This window comes from Cervus canadensis, chromosome 24, assembly GCF_019320065.1.
Source record: "Cervus canadensis isolate Bull #8, Minnesota chromosome 24, ASM1932006v1, whole genome shotgun sequence".
Lineage (NCBI taxonomy): Eukaryota > Metazoa > Chordata > Mammalia > Artiodactyla > Cervidae > Cervus > Cervus canadensis.
Window position 1 is genome coordinate 15552947 of NC_057409.1, and position 19942 is coordinate 15572888.

The 19942-nt window shown below is 43.0% G+C and overlaps 1 protein-coding gene across 4 annotated transcripts in view; it reads right to left on the reverse strand.

The window, feature by feature from the left end:
• The window catches only part of DIS3L2 (DIS3 like 3'-5' exoribonuclease 2), a 354056-nt gene that overhangs the window by 147426 nt on the left and 186688 nt on the right, over nt 1-19942 (reverse strand). For all 4 annotated transcript variants that reach the window (XM_043445967.1, XM_043445970.1, XM_043445968.1 and 1 more), the window contains exon 10: nt 4558-4637. In XM_043445967.1, the coding sequence (XP_043301902.1) occupies nt 4558-4637 (80 nt within the window). The remainder of the gene's footprint in view (nt 1-4557; nt 4638-19942) is intronic.

Below are 19942 nucleotides of genomic sequence, written 5' to 3' on the forward strand. Positions count from 1 at the left end.
AAGAAAGCAGCAAGGAGGAGAGACAGGCCAGAGGGATGCAACCCTGGGAATCCAGCCAGGTGTTTATTCCATCAAGACTTCTGTTTAGTGATCGTCAAGGTGTGAATTCCCATTTCCAGAAAGCCCCAAGGATGAAGGGATTTGTTTATGTATTTATTCTTATTCATTTACTCACTCATTTTCCTTCAATGGTTTTTAATATATTCACAAAGTTGTATAACTAGTCATTTCAGAACATTTTCATCACCCCCCAAAGAAACCCCAACCCATTAGCAGTCAATCCCAACTCCCCCACTCCTTCTCCAGTCCTTCAGTTCTAAGGTCTGGCAAGGCTACTCCTGCCATGTTCAATGGCAGAGCACTCATTGCAGAATAAAACATTAAAGAAGCAAAGAGATGCCAGAGAAGCAGAGAACAGCAATTTCCTGTAGGATCTGTTGGGAGCCTGAACAAAAAACTGAAAAGAAGTCCTGACTTGTCTGGCTGATGACTTCCTCTCTCAGAGACTACAGCAAAGCAATAAGGCAGGTTTAACTGAATAAAATGGGTGGCTGGAACTGGCTGGAACAGAGTCACCATACCCTGACAGCCAGGGAGAAGTCCGAATACAGGCAGCCACCTACCTCAGAACTCACAGAGGCAGAAGTAACTCCGTGACATGGGAAATGGGCTCAAATTTCATAAACTACAGGACATAGAAAAATATACTGGATGCTCAGCTGAGAAGCTGTAGTTTGACATACAGGACAGCTGTTATATAGTATCTGAGGGCTGTCGCATGAGAGACAAGACTTATTCTATAGGACCCCAAGGGCCACACATGAGACCAAGTGGAAAGTCACAGGAAGAAAGGGTATTTCAGATCATTACCAGGAAGGATTTCCCAATAGTCACACAATCTGAAGGCCGAATGGGCTGCCTGTCAGGTAGAGAGTTAAAGTGCAATCTGGATATTCAATAAGCAGACACTTGAGAAGTAATCTGAAAAGCAGAGGGTGGTGTGACAACTGTGACGTTCCTACACTTGACTGGTGAGGTCAACCGTGAGGTGTGCGGTGAGTGATCTGCTACAGCCATCAAACACTGCAGCATGTGATTTACTGGTTTTAGGTGCTGCGTAATCATTATGACACCAGTCTTTCTCATTTGCTCTTTTAAATATTTTCTTGAGCTAAGCTGAAAGACTCCATGTTAAAGTTGGCGGGCTGGTAATGCTCACGGGAATGTTGTCCTCGAGTGTTCCTGGGGCCCTCAAGAGTGTTCATGGGGCCCCTGAGTGTGTTCACAGGCTGTAAGAAGCGGGGAACTACCAGGCGAGATGACTGGCAGAATCTCTCCCAAGGCCGATATCCCTCAAAGGGAGAGGGCACCCCCTCCTCACCCTGACCACAGCCTACTAGGGAGCAGTTGTCATAGCATTTCTGCAGGATTCATCACAGATTGTAATGCCTAAATCTCATACCTATAGGAGAGATACTGGTAACAAGTCCTGGGGGGCCTCTGAACTCTACAGAAAGGAAGGGTAAGGACAAAATAAGTTACTTAGGTCCATGCGTTTCATTTTCACAGAAGAGTCATTCAGACGATTTCAATGGGACCAAAGGCCAAGGCCTTTACGTTTTCTTTACATAAAAACAGTTATAGATGATGTACATATGCCCAGAAAACATCACTTGCTTTTTGAAACATTAAACAATTTTTCCTCTAAGCAAGAACTGACACGAACTGTTAACTAACGGAACCTGAACTTAGCCAACCTCTCCCCAATCCAAACTGGAATTGACTTTCACTTTTCATCCCCCTGGATAAATGGCCTTGGCAGAAACTGCTGTCACAAAGGCCAACTGTAGAAGTGCCACCAAAAAAACACTTGACTGCCCAACTCAGGTCTTTTCGGACTCTTCCCCGACTCCTTTCCATGTCCTTTTTCTGCTGCTCTGCCAAATGACGAGACGTTCCTTACTCCTCTGGCATGCAGGAGTAGCGAAGCAGATGGAAGGTATCTCATCACCTGGGATGGTGGCTACTGGGCAGCCTGTGATTTCTGGCACCTCATAATTTTTTTTATTACAAAATTTTTTCATTATAAAGCTATTATTACCACATTATGAAAATCTGGAAACTAGGGAAAAGGGAAAAATCACTTATGGGCCCATCATCCTAAGAAAATCACCCTTTGCGTTCTGCTGCATTATCTACTCGTCTTCACAGCTCTCTGGATATAACAAGATGGACCGCACACATTTAGCCCACCTGTCCCCCACCTCCTCTGCAGAGCATCTGCAGCAGCTTACATATACTGTCTGAGCTACCAGGGAAACCCAAACACATGTCATCAGGCAGCAATTCCATATAGACATGCTCTCTCTGAAACCAGCTTGTCCTCCTCATTTCCCAGTTTCCACCACGTAGACTCCAAGTCCTCATCATCCAGGTTGGAACTTTTACCCCATCTTGGATTCCCCTCCCTCCACTCCAACATCCACCCCCATTGATCTTCTGTCATTACCGCTTTTTCCACAGCTGTCCTTCCCACCCCCATTAATAATAATGCCAGCATCTCCAGTCCAGGCTTCCCTGGTGGCTCAGATGGTAAAGAATCTGCCTGCAATACAGGAGACCCAGGTTCAATCCCTGGGTCAGGAAGATACCCAGAGAAGGGAATGGCCAGCCACTCCAGTATTCTTGCCTTGAGAATTCCATGGACAGAGGAGCCTGGAGGGCTACAGTCCATGGGGTCGCAAAGAGTCAGACACGACTAAGCAACTAAGACTTCGCTCCTCTCCAGTCCAGGCACTTCGGTCTGTCTCTCTAAACGATCACAGTGTTTCTCGGCTCCTACTTCCTCTCCTTTTCCTCTACCTTGCACTGCTAAACGACTTCCCTCGCTGGGACTGCTTTCCCCGAACAGCAGTTTGAAAACAATTGGTTTTCGATTGTCTGATGAAGCATATTCTTTGGAATACGCTGGAAATTTCTAAACATGTACAACTTGTCCCTAGTCAACCCTTCTGGCCCCATCTTTTGCCATTTTCCTACACAAAGCCTCTGCTGGTAACCTGGTGCCCTAGACACGACACGTAGCGTGTGGCGTGACGGGGGCAGGACACGCGCCTGCTCCCCGGCATCCCCGCAAGGGGAACACAATGCAGGCCAGCTGAGACAGGGGAGATGGGGATCAGGCCCACCTTCCCACCATTAACTACTACAGAAACAGCCAAAGTAAATGAAGCAACAGTTTCCAAGCATTTGGCTAGAAATAGAGCAGGGCTGTGAACTTGGAGAAAAAGGAAATACAGGAAGTGAGGTCCAGTGTCACTGGGCTTTCTGCCTGGGGACGCTTTTCAGCTGGGGCTCAGGGGAGTGGACGTGAGTGTGAGAAGGCCCAAGCCTATGCATGTAGCAAAGATTGCTCAGATACAAGAAACTAATGTGCTATTTGCTTTTTTAGGTAGACTGCTCTAACTTGGGACTGTAAAAATATGTAATTTGTCTGAAATTCCCATGAGACCTTTCCTCTCTCTTTATCCTTTATCGTCCTTTCAGTTTCCTGTGGTTGAAAACACCAAGTAACATGACCCAGAATCTCAAGGAGAACTCTTACTAGAAGAAGATGAGAGCATTTCTGGGCAGTGGTATTTTCTGTCTCTCAGCTTTCCATCTACTGAGAGCCTCCCTGTCTATTATGGAGAAGAGACAACACACTGAACCCATGGAGTTCTGGATATTAATGGAATATGTGAACATCTCTGCAGGGTTTGCAAAGACCAGGTCACTGGGCCACCAATACTCTGCAGCCTATTTAAGCCCCAAAGGTGGATACCATCATGGGCAGGCCGGTCAAAGCCATGCTGGAGAATGACTTACGCCACAGCAGTCAGCAGACACCCTCTCCCCACCCCAGGGCAGGCAGGAAGCAGCTTGAGAAGCTGGAGCAGCACATGGTGGTAGTTGGGGGGGTGGGGGTTAGGAAGCAGATGGCTAGGTTCACTCTTCTCACACCTCACACACTTTCCCTTCCCACTACTGCAGTTTTCAAATTCTACTTTTTCCTGCCTATCTCTGTCCCCAAAGAAGGTGTCAAGAGCCACTAATGGCTGCCTTCCACAACCTGTTGGGCAAGTTGAAGACCCTTGCCAAGCAGCACTGGCCCTGAGGGGCTTCTTCAGAAGGGCTCTCCTGGTACCCTGCTGAGCCTGGAATCACCACCGTGTGTCGTTCAGTTCAGGTGAAGAACTCCGTGCTTCTCCGAGGCAGGGCTCAGGGGCTTCTTCTCTAACACGCCATGCCCACACTGGCACTTCCTGCAGGGCCAGGCCTAAAATCAGTTCTTCTGCCCTCCCTGCTGCCCCTTCTGAGGCCTGAGGAGGATCCCATAAGAGGATATTTCTTATTCCCACCTCTCACCAAAGTCGGCTCAGGAGCACAGCCTTGAGGTCACATACTTGTGGAGGCTCGGTGGCCGGGGGCAAGTTCAGGGACAGAGCAAACCTAATCCTGCGTGTTACACTGTGCACCCTTGCCTGCCACCCAGAGTGTACAGAAATCCCATCCTACCATCAGCGAGGGACTTGCAGGAGAGGGCGTCATCGAGGTCTCGGGCAGTTGACGGGTCAATGGTGAAGATACAGTCTTTTCTAGGAAAGATTGAAGACGTAATTAGCAAGGCCACAAATAACTGAAACTTGAACCCACTGGAGTGCAACTTTAAAGAACAGTTATTTTGCAAATGTATAAATAGTAGGCGAAGTGGGGCGGGACTTCTCTCTTGTCTCTCTGAGAAGGGGATCTTTAGTAAACTGGGAACTGGGGAGGCTAATGAAGCTCTGTACTGTCTCTGAGGGCCCTTCTCCTCCTCTCTGTGGCCTGGCCCCTCTTTCTTCTTGATCCTGAGAAACAGGCGCAGGCACATGGTGGTGAGGCAGCTTCCGGAAGTAAGGCTTCCCAAGAAGTCCATCTGAAGAGGGGCAAGTCCCTTCAGTAAATTAACTCTCTGATGGTCCGTCCTTTCTTCGCCTCCCTCTTCCTCGATGGCTGATGGGAACCTGTCCTTCAAGGATAATATGAGCAAGATTTACTGAGCCTTCTCCAGCCTTGCAAAAGCAGGATGTGCCTAAGAATAAATGGCCTGACTCATGACACAGGGATGAACCCCAGGAGTAGGTTCTGTGAAAAGCTCTGGGCCCATTTAGTTGGCCACGATGCAGTTCTACTTAGAAATGGCCCTAATCACAATTTTTTTTTCCTTGAAATAATCGTATACTTCCCCCAAGCTCATACACTTAAGTACACCCCATGCCTATTTATCACCACACACAGTATCCCTGTACACATTTCATTCCTAATCTGTGAAGCCCCTGGACAGTCTCATTTTGCTTTAGAATTTTCCAAGTAACATGCCCCACCCAACCCAGCCATTCCTACCATGTACATATCTAAGATTTGGGCAGTCCTTAGTTCCCCCACACCGCCCACCCCATCTACCCAGGCACTGGCCTGGAGGTTGGGGTGTATGGCAGGAACCACCCTCCCTTCCCCACAGATAGGCTATTTTGGTCAGCACTCCCCACTCCCACTGGACTCTCCTCCAGAGGTAATGAGTACATCCTGACAGGAAGTAATGAATGCATCCTGACAGGAAGTAACGAGTGCAACCTTATGGGAAGAGACAACGAGGTGAAATTAATCCCAATACCACGGCAATGGGCTCTAAATTGGTGAGGCTCTTGAACTTGATTCACAAGGTAAAGAAGGATCTGTCTGTTTCTTGTTCCTTTTTGTATCCTCCATAAAAGTCAGCAAACTGCACTGTAAATCCTGAGTACTCAATAAATACTTTTAAAATTGAAACTGAAATGTCCGACTTGGTGGTGGGAAAGTTTGGACCCACCTACAATCACCATAAGGGCAGCATAAGAAACTAAAAGAACGTTCCTCTAGTCAAAATCAAAAAGAACATTCTGGTAGCTTGACAGGGGCCACAGTTTACTGGTTTACTTAGAGATTTAACCGGGAAGTTAAGTTTTCTTAAAATCAAATGTCTCTAGGTACTTTAAGAATTTTATTTCTAAGACAGAAAGATAAGGCTCACTAAAACATTTCCAGCCTCAAACTGATTCAGCCATATGGGACAGAATAAAACTTTAAGGCTTCAATTATTAGTATGTAAATGTCTGAGAAGGCCCACACATCCTTTGAGAAAAATCTTAAGACTAGTCAATAAGCATTCAAACCAATGCTCCATTACACTTTTTCAAGAAAATCTACTCTTAAACCAGAAAGATAAAAGTCTGAATGAAAACAACTCTGAGGAATGGTATTCAGGAAGGCTTGCTGGAAGACGTACCATCCAAACAGTATCTTGATCAGGGTTTGGCCAACTACAGCTCTCAGACCAAACGGGGCCTGCCACCTGTTTCTGAACAGCCTGCAAGCTAAGAATGGCTTTTGTCTTTTTAAATGATTGAAAAAGAAATAAGAAGAAAAACGTTATTTCATGCCATGTGAAAATTGTATGAAATTCAAATTTCAGCATACAGAAATGAAGCTTTATCAAAACATCATCAAGCTTTTAGGATACGATGGCAGAGTTGAGCTGGGTACTTTTGGCAGGGGCTGTGTGCTAAACTGTCTGACCCTTAGCAGAAAGTGTGCTGATCTTTGTTTTAGATCAAATCAAAGTATTAGTCACTCAGTTGTGTCCAACTCTTTGTGGACACATGGACAGTCCCACGGACTGTATCCTGCCAGGCTTCTCTGTCCATGGGATTTCCCAGGCAAGAATACTGGAATGGGTTGCCATTTCCTTCAGTGTTTCCAAAATAAGTGTTTTAATTTTTTTTAAAGGTCTTATAATTAAATCAGTTTGGTAAATGCTGAGCCGATTTTTTAATTGGAGAACTTCTCAGAGCCTTCAACATGCTGGAATCGCATAATCCTTGCCAGACTCATTTGATCTTAGTACTTTTTTTCGTGGCAGAGAATCTCCCAGATTTGAGGGGTGATAAATGCACCCGTGAGATACCCCTCACAGTGGAATCTTGTCATACAGGGCCTCACCACCAAGCCTACCCCATGAGATACCACAAGAAGTCAACCAAATGGCTACGCTATTCACTGCAGGGAAGCCGGTGAGGGCCTTGCTCATTTACTCATTCAGTGCCCCTCTCGTGAGCACTCATACAACAAGTTTACACAGTGCAAAGACTCCCTCCTCTTCTCCTGAGCTGATGGTCTGCCTGTACCTCACACACACGTGTGAATTTTATCCTTTTTAAGTTTCCTTCTTTGCTTTGGCTGCTAGGAAACTCAGAAAAAAACATGTGTGATCTGTTTCGAGAGAATCTTATTTACAATTTGAACTTTATGAACTAGTCCTTATCCTGGGTGTGCCTATTCTCCTATTCATATATTCCTTTTGCCCTGAAACCTGATATAAAAGTCATTCGCTGCATTATATGTGTATCTGCAAGTGGTCTTAAATGATTTAAAAAAACCCAGCATATAAAAACATATGCACATATATTGAGGGGTTACAACATTTGGAATCATGTGTTGAAGGGGTGCTGGAAGAAAAGACAGGCAGTCTAGGCTACTAACAGAACTAACTTCTAGAGAGAGTAAAACTCGGAGAGCTCCCGGCCAGTATATGCACTGTAGCAGTGGACTCCAAGCTTGCTCTCTCACTATGGAAAATTGGGAGAAGCAAGGGAACAGTGAGTGACCCTGACAAACCCCAGTCCTCAGTGCTGAGAGCCAGTGATTTAATCTGTTGTCATCGCCACAATTATGACTCGGCCACGATGTGGTGCAGGAGGGCTCCTCCTGGTTGCGGGCCACAGTGGCTGGGAGCTGCTGGCCTCGGCCCTGGGAGCCCAGTCCTGCAGGGGCAGTTCTCCGCGCAGCTGTTACACTCGGTTAGCATGCTTGGGATTGTACTGGCTCCTCTTCTGGAAGCCTTTGGTCTCACAACCTGCAGGGAGCAGCCTGGCCTGCCAGCTTTCAGAACCTGTGAGACCAAATATTTAAAGAGTTCCGCAACAATGGTTAGAAAGAAACTAACCCTGACCCACAGAAAATCAAATGCCAGGTGGGGGAGGGAGAGAACGAGGGCTCCAGTGCATGAGGCTGCAGAAACCCAATCCGGAGCCGGGTTATGTAACCAGCTTCTGAAGGCACGTGACTCAGGGGCTTAGTCGAACTTTTTAAAGTGACAGAAAACCTCGAAGACTGTTTTGCTCAAAGCCATTGGTCCTGGAAAAGAACACATGAAGAATAACTAGAAGCCTTCTGCAGTCTCTTACGACCTGGCCAAGGATCCCAGGAAACAACAGAAGCATAGAAAGAACCTCTGCTCCTGTCACTCACATGCTCTTCCTCTGACCTTAAGTCCTAGTCCTCCTCAAGGCACCCATCACTCTGCCTCCTTGCAGCTGGAAGCAGCTGTCCAGTCTCCATGGCAATACTTACTCACCACGTTGTCACCATTTACCTCCCTGGATCCAGGCCGTGGCCCCTACCACATCACAGAAACTGTTCTCCCCAAGGTCATGCTTGCTGCCAGATTAATCATCTTAGAGCATGAGTCTGGTCAAAAACCTTCATCAACTCCTTACTGAGGAAAAGAGAAATGCAGCTTAAAATTCAAAGCCTTTCATGACATGGCCCCTACTTGTATTTTTCTATAATCAGGCTGCATACTCCCAAGGTGTACCTTGTGTGCCCACCTTTTCTCTACATCTTCTGGTCCCTCAGACACTAGTGGTGAAGTTCCTAACATTAGGACATTTATCCCGCTGGTCTCCAATGCCTAAGACCTATCTAGCTTTTAAAGGCCTGGCTGCAATGCTTTGTTTTTTTTAATCCAGGGAACCTCTGTGGCTCCAGAGAGTAGAAGTCACCTCCCCCACAGCTGCCCTGCCCGAGCCTGCAACCCGGCCCGATCCAACAGCACTGACCACTACACCCGGCAGGCTGGGGGTTACTTATGGACGCGTGCCTCAGCACTGGGACAAGCCTGGGAGCTCAAGGTCTGGCTCTGACACTGACCAACCTGTGGATCTCTCCCAGCACACTGAAGGCACACATGGAATGAATAGCTGATGGATAAGTGAATGAAAAAAAATGACCAAAAGGGCTCCCTTGAGCACTTTTCCATTCAGTTTTGCCACTGTGTCTTGGGAAATACATTTAGGATTAGAACTCATGACCTCCTGGCGTCCAACCCTGTGGTCACACCACAGTTGTTATTGTTTCCAAGGGTGTCCTTTTCTGTCTTCATCCCATCTTCTTTTCTCATAAAACAGTGTTTTACAAACTGCGGTTCAGGGACCATTTCCAGACTAACAAAATTTATAGAGGCCCTCCTCTGTCCATGACTCTGGGTTTGTCTCCTTGCTAGCAAGCAATTCTAGTGAGGAAGATCTGGGTCAATGATGGTGAATGGATGGAAAGGGATGGAAAATATTTAAGAAATAACCTTAAAGGGATAAAGAGTACAATTTCTACTTGCTTTCTTTAGATTAGATGGGACAGCATGGAGATCAAACCAGTCAATTCTAAAGGAAATCAACCCTGAATATTCATTTGAAGGACTAATGCTGAAACTGAAGCTCCAATACTTTGGCCACCTGATGCAAAGAGCCGACTCATTGGACAAGACCCTGATGCTTGGAAAGATTGAAGGTGGGAGAAGGGGACGAAAGAGGATGAGACGGTTGGATGGCATCACTGATTCAATGGACATGAGTTTGAGCAAACTCCGGGAGTTGGTGATAGACAGGGAAGCCTGGTGTGTTGCAGTCCCTGGGGTCACAAAGTCAGACAGGACTCAGGAACTGTAAAACAACAACAGAGTTTATAGAGAAACCAGAAAATGATATGTAAATTGGAGCAGGAAAAATAACTAAGGAGCTGAAGCACTCCACTATGATAATGCATCTCTATGGAGCATCACGTACAGAGTTCAGCCAGATGAGTGCTAGGATGAACCAGTCAAGTCAGATGCTAAATTCATCCAAGCTTCCACTTTACACTGATTTTCCTTCAGGACAGGCCGACTTCTCCTGTCAAAAGCAAAGGGAGCTGGGAGCACCATTCAAACCTAAATCAGGCCCCCCTAAGTACAGCGCAGCTGGACCTTTTATATTTTTCTGATGGCAGCTGCAGATATGTTAATACTCTTTCACTCACGACTACTACAACAGATGCTAAAAAGCCGGACACAAATCACAGATTTTTCAGAACTGAAAAAGACTAAGTACTATTTAAAGCAGAAAGAGATCTTGGTCCATCTGTCCCTCCACTCCCCCCAAGGGATGAAATGACACATACAAGGCCATAGTGTTAAGGGTTAGTTGCTCAGTCATGTCTGACTCATTGTGATCCCATGAACTGTAGCCTGCCAGACTCCTTTGTCCATAGAATTTTCCAGGCATGAATACTGGAATGGGTCCATTCCCTTTGCCAGGGGATCTTCCCGACCCAGGAATCGAACCCGGGTCTCCTGCATTGCAGGCAGATTCTTTACTGTCTGAGCAACTAGAGAAGTCCATGAGGCCACAGAGTGAACATAAAGAAAGGGTGCAGTGCTCTGAGCATCTGTTCACCCACCTAGAGGGAGTTAATCTAGGATCCACAGAAGGCCTATCTCAAGCTTTAGCAAAATCCTGGACCACATGAATGTAGTTGTTAGGTTACTTTCCAAAGGACTGTGATATGACAAGAACCAGGTCAGAAATGACTGAAATGATCTCCATTGTTGTATTTGTTTACTCACCCATTCAATGAACCTCTCGCCATTCTGTGCTTCTTTTATACTTCAAAAACCCAACACCCTGGAGCAGACGAGGCTAGCCTGGTACCCTGGGAGCCAAAGGTCACGGCACAGGCCAGGAAAGCCATGGTTTAACCTTAGAGAATCTATGGATTCATGCTGATGTATGGCAGAAAGCTACACAATATTGTAAAGCAATTTTCCGCCAATTAACAATAAAGAAAAAATTTTTTTTTAAATCTTAAAGATGTTAAAACCTTAGAGAAGATGTTAAAATTAACTTTCTTTTCAATTTTCATTTTGAAAAATGTAAAACTTTCAGGAAAGCTTAAAGAATAGTAAAATTAACATCCATATACCTCTCATTAAGACTCATCAAATGTCAACACTTTGACGTATTTCTTTTATCTTTCTCCTCCCCCGTCCCTCTTTTCATATACTTAGCTTTTCTTAAACATTTGAACTATTTTAAATTTTGCAGTACAGATCATGAAACTTTACCCCTCTATCCTTCTGCATGTGTCTTCTAAGAATAAACGCATTCTTCTGCAGAACCACAATACTACCATCACAGTTAAGATGAACAGTATTTCCCTATATCCAATCTACAGATCATATTTAAATGTCTTCAGTTGTCTCACAAAGGCTCTTTAGTTTTTTGTATTCCTCCTGATCTGGGTTCTAATCAAGGTTTACACAGTGTTTGGTAGTCATGTCTCTTTAGTTTGTTTAATGTATATGAATTCCTCTTTTTTTTTCTTATAAATATAACAGTGCTTTTTTTTTTTTTTAATGAAGAGTCCAGGCCAGTTGTTTTGTAGAATGTCTCATGTTCTAGATTTATCAGCTTGTTTCCTTATGGAAGCAGGAAGAGAGGAAAGGACAGAAATAAATCAAATGTGGCAAAACTAATCTCTAAATTTCCAACAAATAGAAAGTTAGATTTTAAGTCTTAACTAGATTCAGGGGGAACTTCTGCCATGAACCTTTCACAGGTGACAGCGTGCTTCATACTGCATTCCTTCAGAAGGTACAAGCCGTCAGGGTGCCAGATTTGATCTGCTAAGGTGCTAAGAGCCAGATCGTTCTGGCTCCCTTTTACTCTTTATTAATTAATAACTAATCTGTGGAATAAAATTTTTAGATCATGTGAATATCTTGTTTGGAAACAACTTTTCATGGCTTCCCTGGTGGCTCAGTGGTAAAGAATTCACCTACCAATGCAGGAGATGTGGGTTCAATCCCTGCGTTTAAGTAAGATCCTGTGGAGAAGGGAATGGAAACCCACTCCAATATTCTTGCCTGGAGAGTCTATGGACAGAGGAGCCTGGTGGGTGACAGTCCATGGGGCTGCAGAAGAGTCAGACATGACTTAGCAACTAAACAACAAAAATAACAATTAGAGAAAGGTTCAAATAACCTTTCAGCCAGTGATTTTAGCTTCCACTGATGAATTTTACCTGAATCGATCATAGCTTTGCAAGCTGTAAAATGGTGCTTTTCTCTAACCCCATGATACCTTCTGTATTATTAGCAGACACACTTCTGCCAAGAGCTTTTCCTGCTCTGCTCCCTACTTTTTTGTTTGTTTCTGGTTTCTCTTTGAGTATTATTACAGATGCACTGACTTAAAAAAAAATGATACGAAGTATCCATTACCATTACCATTCTTTCTATAATGTATGACAAAACCCATTCTTTCTAATACTCAAATTGTCCCAAACTAGGCTGGTGGAAGCCCTTCCAGTGGTCTCTATGTGCTTGTGATGTGTCTCCTTAAGTCTTCCAGCACTTCTATGCTTTTTGGTGCAGTAAATATTTCAGGCTCACCTTATACATTTCCTGCCCCAGACTAATAATCAGCATGTCCCTAAGGGGCCCAAATTTCTTTCAGTGGAGAATGAATGGTATTTAGAAACCAAGATAGGGTCCTAGAGATTGCTATGCTCATTATTACTTGGCCCTTTTAAAGAGCAGAATTAGAAAATACTGAGTTAAGTCATGTGAAATTGCTGATATTTGACTACTTATGACCTAAAACTGGTAGTTTCATATGGTAAAACCTAGTATACTGTTGCAGTCATATTTATACCTCCGATTGGACTCTAGTACTACAGAGTTCTTCCTCATCTTCTCCCATTCCATATTTATATTTTTATTCTTCCGCTGAGAACCTCAGCTTCCCATGGCTTCAATATTCAAAACAGTTTCAGAATTACAATCCCAATATCTGCCAGCAACAAAGTATCTGTTAAGTTTAAGATTTCTTTGGAGTTTTATCCTTAGAATATAGGCACAAAGGAGGTCAAAAGCACAGTGCCCAAAAGTTAATTTTTTATCTGTGTGGTGATGCCATACATGTGATAAACATTAAGACCATTTATTATTGTCTTATGTCAGCTTTAGATATTTTGCTTTTGTTATTCAGTCGCTAAGCTGTGTCCGACTTTCTTATACTAAATGGTTGATACCTATGTATAGTTGCAGCTCTTTTCATAAATTTTCACTTATTTTGTGTCAAGAACAAATTGAAGTTGTAGGAACCAGTAGAATGTCAATGTGAAGCTATCAGAGGTTAACAGAAAGAAGGCCAGAATTCCTCCATTCATTGTTTATGGGCATTTACTAGTCTAGGTGTCTGGGACACATTTGAGAACAAAGAATCTTACCCATTTACATTCTAGTGGGGAGAGGGGGCTGCACAAAAGAAACAATATTGTAATTAAGTGTGATGGAGGTTAAAAAAAAAAGAACATTAGAACAGAGTAAGGAGGGCTGGAAGTACTGATAACAATTATAAATAGGATAGTCAGGACAGGCTTCAAAAGAGATGGTGACATTTGAAGATGACTTGAAGGAGGTGAGGAGTGAGCCACGGACTTTATATGAGGAAGAAAGACTTGGGCAAAAGGAAGAGCTAGTGCAAAGACCTGGAAGCCACCAATCAATTTATCTGAAAGCCCTAAACTACTGGGCACAATTCAACCAAAACAGTTGATGTGTAGATCAGCAATGGCTTGGCCTCTTCACTCTTTCACTTCCTGTCCAAGAAGTCTAAAACCCAGGCTCTCGGGTGTTCAGAATGCAGCTCTGCACGGCTAAGGGAGCAACGAGAACAGCCCAGTTCCACTGGGTCCAGAAAGTCTTTCTACCAGAAATGCTAGCTAACCATCTCAATCTCTTCTTTGACTTCTGGTAGTAGAGCTTTCTTATAACCCAGATTTAAAATATAATATTGGGGTTACTTTAAAACAGAGTGGAAGAACACTGACTGATGCATTAGTTCAGTCACTCAGTCATGTCCGACTCTTTGCGACCCCATGAATCGCAGCACGCCAGGCCTCCCTGTCCATCACCAACTCCCGGAGTTTACCCAAACTCATGTCCACCGAGTTGGTGATGCCATCCAGCCATCTCATCCTCTGTCGTCCCCTTTTCCTCCTGCCCCCAATCCCTCCCAGCATCAGGGTCGTTTCCAACCAGTCAACTCTTCACATGAGGTGGCCAAAGTATTGGAGTTTCAGCTTCAGCATCTGTCCTTCCAATGAACACCTAGGACTGATCTCCTTTAGGATGGATTGGTTGGATCTCTTTGCAGTCCAAGGGACTCTCAAGAGTCTTCTCCAACACCACAGTTCAAAAGCATCAATTCTTCAGTGCTCAGCTTTATTCACCACCCAACTCTCACATCCATACGTGACTACTAGAAAAACCACAGCCTTGACTAGATGGACCTTTGTTGGCAAAGTAATGTCTCTGCTTTTTAATATGCTATCTAGATTCGTCATAACTTTCCTTCCAAGGATTAAGAGTCTTTTAATTTCATGGCTGCAATCACCATCTGCAGTGATTTTGGAGCCCAAAAAAATAAAGTCTGACACTGTTTCCACTGTCTCCCCATCTATTTCCCATGAAGTGATGGGACCAGATACCATGATTTTAGTTTTCTGAATGTTGAGCTTTAAGCCAACTTTTTCACTCTCCTATTTCACTTTCATCAGGAGGCTTTTTAGTTCCTCTTCGCTTTCTGCCATAAGGGTGGTGTCATCTGCATATCTGAGGTTATTGATATTTCTCCCAGCAATCTTGATTCCAGCTTGTGCTTCTTCCAGCCCAGCGTTTCTCATGATGTACTCTGCATATAAGTTAAATAAGCAGGGTGACAATATACAGCCTTGACGTACTCCTTTTCCTATTTGGAACCAGTCTGTTGTTCCATGTCCAGTTCTAACTGTTGCTTCCTGACCTGCATACAGGTTTCTCAAGAGGCAGGTCAGGTGGTCTGGTACTCCCATCTCCTTCAGAATTTTCCACAGTTTGTTGTGATCCACACAGCAAAGGCTTTGGCAGAGTCAACAAAGCAGAAATAGATATTTTTCTGAAACTCTATCTTTTTTGATGATCCAGCGGATGTTGGCAATTTGATTTCTGGTTCCTCTGCCTTTTCTAAAACCAGCTTGAACACCTGGAAGTTCACGGTTCATGTGAAGCCTGGCTTGGAGAATTTTGAACATTACCTTACTAGCGTGTGAGATGAGTGCAATTGTGCAGTAGTTTGAACATTCTTTGGGATTGCCTTTCTTTGGGATTGGAATGAAAACTGACCTTTTCCAGTCCTGTGGCCACTGCTGAGTTTTCCAAATTTGTTGGCATATTGAGTGGAGCACTTTCACAGCATCATCTTTCAGGATTTGAAATAGCTCAACTGGAATTCCATCACCTCCACTAGCTTTGTTTGTAGTGATGCTTTCTAAGGCCCACTTGACTTCACATTCCAGGATATCTGGCTCTAGGTGAGTGATCACGCCATCATGATTATCTGGGTTGTGAAGATCTTTTTTGTACAGTTCTGTGTATTCTTGCCACCTCTTCTTAATATCTTCTGCTTCTGTTAGGCCCATACCATTTCTGTCCTTTATCAAACCCATCGTTGCATGAAATGTTCCCTTGGTATCTCTAATTTTTTTGAAGAGATCTCTAGTCTTTCCCATTCTGTTGTTTTCCTCTATTTCTTTGCATTGATCGCTGAGGAAGGCTTTCTCTTCTATCCTTGCTATTCTTCGGAACTCTGTATTCAAATGGGAATATCTTTCCTTTTCATCTTTGCTTTTCACTTCTCTTCTTTTCACAGTTATTTGTAAGGCCTCCTCAGACAGCCATTTTGCCTTTTTGCATTTTTTATCCATGGGGATGGTCTTGATTCCTGTCTCCTGTTCAATGTCATGAACCTCCGTCCATAGTTCATCAGGCACTCTGTCTATCAGATCTAGTCCCTTAAATCTATTTCTCACTTCCACTGTATAATCTTAAGGGATTTGATTTAGGTCATACCTGAATGGTCTAGTAGTTTTCCCTACTTTCTTCAATTTAAGTCTGAATTTGGCAATAAGGAGTTCATGATCTGAGCCACAGTCAGCTCCTGGTCTTGTTTTTGCTGACTGTATAGAGCTTCTCCATCTTTGGCTGCAAAGAATATAGTCAGTCTGATTTTTGTGTTGACCATCTGGTGATGTCCATGTGTAGAGTCTTGTGTTGTTGGTTGATACATAATAAGTTTTAAAATCAGACAAAATGAAGTAGCAGTAAGCTTACAGGGAATGCTCTCATAGGGGGATCAAATATCTAAACCCCTAAATATCAGGTTAAGAGTTTAGGCATGAAAATTTCTCCTGTGTGTAAAATGTATCTGAGGTCTTCAGCTCAAGACAAAGGAAATCTCGCTCTCATTAAAAATGTTTTCTCCTCCCCCTATATCACCTAGAAATCATCTTGTGAGAGGTAATTTTTCACTCTCCTTTTATGGATGGGAAACTGAGACTCAGAGAGATAAAGTAACTTGCTAACATCACAGAACTGCAGAACTTTAACTTAATGGAACAAGAATTCAAAAGAGAAGCTGTTAAAAGAAGTTAATTAGACCAAGAAGTTTGATTTCAAATGGAAGCTGAAATCTCTTCTAGTCACCCTTAGTTCCTTAGTTTAAGATTTAAACACCCCAGAAGCATTTTGGCAGAACCAATAATTACCCCAAATTTCTTTTGGGGTCTCTATGGTTGATTAAATTGACAATGACTTCATTTTTAGGTACCAAATCTAAATGTGACAACTTTTTACCCTCAGCCTGAAAATCCACATACAGAGTTCTGACATCAAGTTATTATTCAAAATGAATATTCTTTAGTATGCCAGAGAAAATCAAGTTCTAAGTATCCAAAAGCAGGAAAAAGTAGCCAAAGAGGAACATAAAGTATACTACTTTAAAATACTACTCTTTTAAATTTAGCTTTGCAATTTCCAGAAAAGCCATAGTTAATATATTAAAATAAAACAAAATGTAAACCAAATTTTAGTATGACTTTATTAGCAACTTAAGCACAATGGTAAAGGCCAGTATTGGACAGATTTAAATTCTAGTGGACAGAATTAAGAATAGTCACAAAGTCAAGGAATTAACTATGTCTAGACATCTCTCCTAGATTTCTATTTGAGGAACAGTCATCCTTTGAATTCTCAAGCCAGGAATTCAGAACCTGCTGTTGAAAGGATCATCATCCTTAATTCTCAATCCATTTATCAGGCTAAAATGCAAATGTAAGTGGTGAATACATTTCCACAGCACTGGAGCTCCAAAGAGTCTTCTCAGGGAGCATGCTGAGCTAACTGGGGAAGGGTTAAGCCACCCCTATTTTTCAGATCTGAAAACAGTTGTTCTGATATGAGAAGAATCATTACAATGGTGCCAGCTCCCTTCTATAAAAGCTATACACATTTTCTGCACAACTGTATGATTGTTATGGCAACCATAAAAATGGAACTATCATTCTTCAAATTACACACTACCCATACTGGATTACCTACATAGTCTGCTCTTCCGCATCACCCAGAATTTCTTTTCAGAAAGTGCTATGTCTGTCCTATAGATGTTTAGGAGCAAGATAAAGTGGTCTCTTTCAAAGGGAGAGTCCACAACAATGAATCTTTTAAAGGCCTAGTTCTTCAAGAATTCTAGGACTTCCCTGTCAAGCCTTTTAATCCCATGGTCACTGGGAGGCCTCAAAATATTTCCCCTGGGAGGCAGGGGAACTGCCTGGAAAATGTATTCCCCTAAATGACTGATTTTATTATAAGCATGAATAAGAGCACCATGAATCAGCAGTATTAGACCTTGATCAGTTCTGCAAAGTACAGAGAACATTTACTAGAGTCTCAGTTCAGGGAAGTGAGAGATTTAAGGAAACACATAAGCATTTTAATTAAATTTACTGTAGAAAATAATAACAACCTGAATATAGCAAACTAAAATGTCAAAAATTTTCAGCTGTATTTCACGATGATCAGGGACTCTTTTTAAAAATTACTTTGGCCAACGTAAGTAGGATTTTGTAATTTTTAACAAAAAAGAGTAATGGGGAAAGCAAACTCTAGTCTTGTCTTTTAAATATTAATTTTGGGTCAAAATTCTCTTTCATTGTTCACAGAACTGATTCCATAGTTAAAAAAAAAAAAAAGCTGCCTGGTAATAACTTTCTGGCTGATTTTAATATAGAATACTTAGATTTTGGATGAAAATGTGTTCAAAATACTGTTTGCTCCATAGAGTTTCCAAATAAGGCACTGAAATTTATCTAGATTTCCTTTCTCAAAAAACAAAAACAACACCCACAAATTCTCCAGGCAAGTCAAGCTCTAATACAGCACCTCTAGTTACACTAGGTATTCCCTCAGCCACAGGGTGCAGTGAACCACGGAATGTTCCCGTCTCCATTCCCACCCCAACTTCAGGAGAGGAGGAGCCCCGAAGTGATCCCCAATGACCTCATCCAGAGCACTTCTTCCTGCACTTTCAGGGTTCAAGTTATCCAGCATAATTCCTCTATCTCAGCCCAATCCCCATTGTTTAGCCTTTATGACATTTTGAACTGACCTTGAATTCATAATCCAACCCTCACATCCTACTGAAACACTCCCCAGCTGGACTCCAGTCTCCTTCCTCTCTTGCTTTCCTGCCTTTCAGATCCTTTAGCATTTGACTACCAGGATAAAGTTCCTAAAACACACCGTTAGACTATGCTTCTTTCTTAAAAATCTGCACTGGCTTCCAGCCATCCTGACATTACAATCCTGAGTTTGGCATTCCATATCCTGCATGATCTGGCTTCGAACTACTTTTCCCCCTTTACTTAAGATGACCTATCTTCATTAATATAGTGCCGTAGTAAGCCAGTTTTACCAAGCATCCTGAGTTAGTGACTTGTGTAGACCCATCATTTCTTCTTCTAGATTTTATTCTCTCTGGTAGAAAGGACTATCTCTTTCAATTATGTAGTTTTCAGTTTCAACAATACCTAGAGTTCAGTTCAGTCACTCAGTCGTGTCTGACTTTTGTGACCCCATGGACTGCAGCACACCAGGCTTCCCTGTTCATCACCAACTCCTGGAGTTTACTCAAATTCATGTCCGAGTCAGGCATGCCATCCAACCATCTCATCCTCTGTTGTCCTTCTCCTCCCACCTTCAATCTTTCCCAGCATCAGGGTCTTTTCTAAGGAGTCAGCTCTTCATATCAGGTGGCCAAAGTTTTGGAGTTTCAGCTTCAGCATCAGTCCTTCCAATGAATATTCAGGACTGATTTCCTTTAGGATTGACTGGTTGGATCTAGAACCTAGAGTTCAGGGTCTTGCAAATAGTAAAGATAATAAATATTTACTGAATTGAATCTTTAACTGGGCTCCTTCAGCTCTAACCACAGGAAAAAAGGCTGGAGCTGTGGTAGACCTAATACCCCCTTGACTGGAAGTACCATCTATCTGTCAGAGTGGAATCCACTTCAGGTGATATCTAGGGACCTCTAGCTCCGGCCTGAGAATACAACCCTAGACACTTTTCTAGGTTTAGAACCCAAGTCCTTTGCCAAGTCCAAGGCAATATATCTTAATGCTCACCAGCAAGAAGGAAGGGGCAGTATTTTATCAAGCATAATGTATGTTAGACCTGGGCTAAGCATTATACGTGTTATTATATTTAATCCCTGCCATGACCTCATAAGAAATATAGTAACTGTACATTCCTTTTAACTTGCAAAGAAAGAAAGGCTCAGAGAATTTAAGTAACTTGCCCAAGAATACATACCTAGTAAGTGGCAGGGTGATGACTCTAGCCAAATTTGTC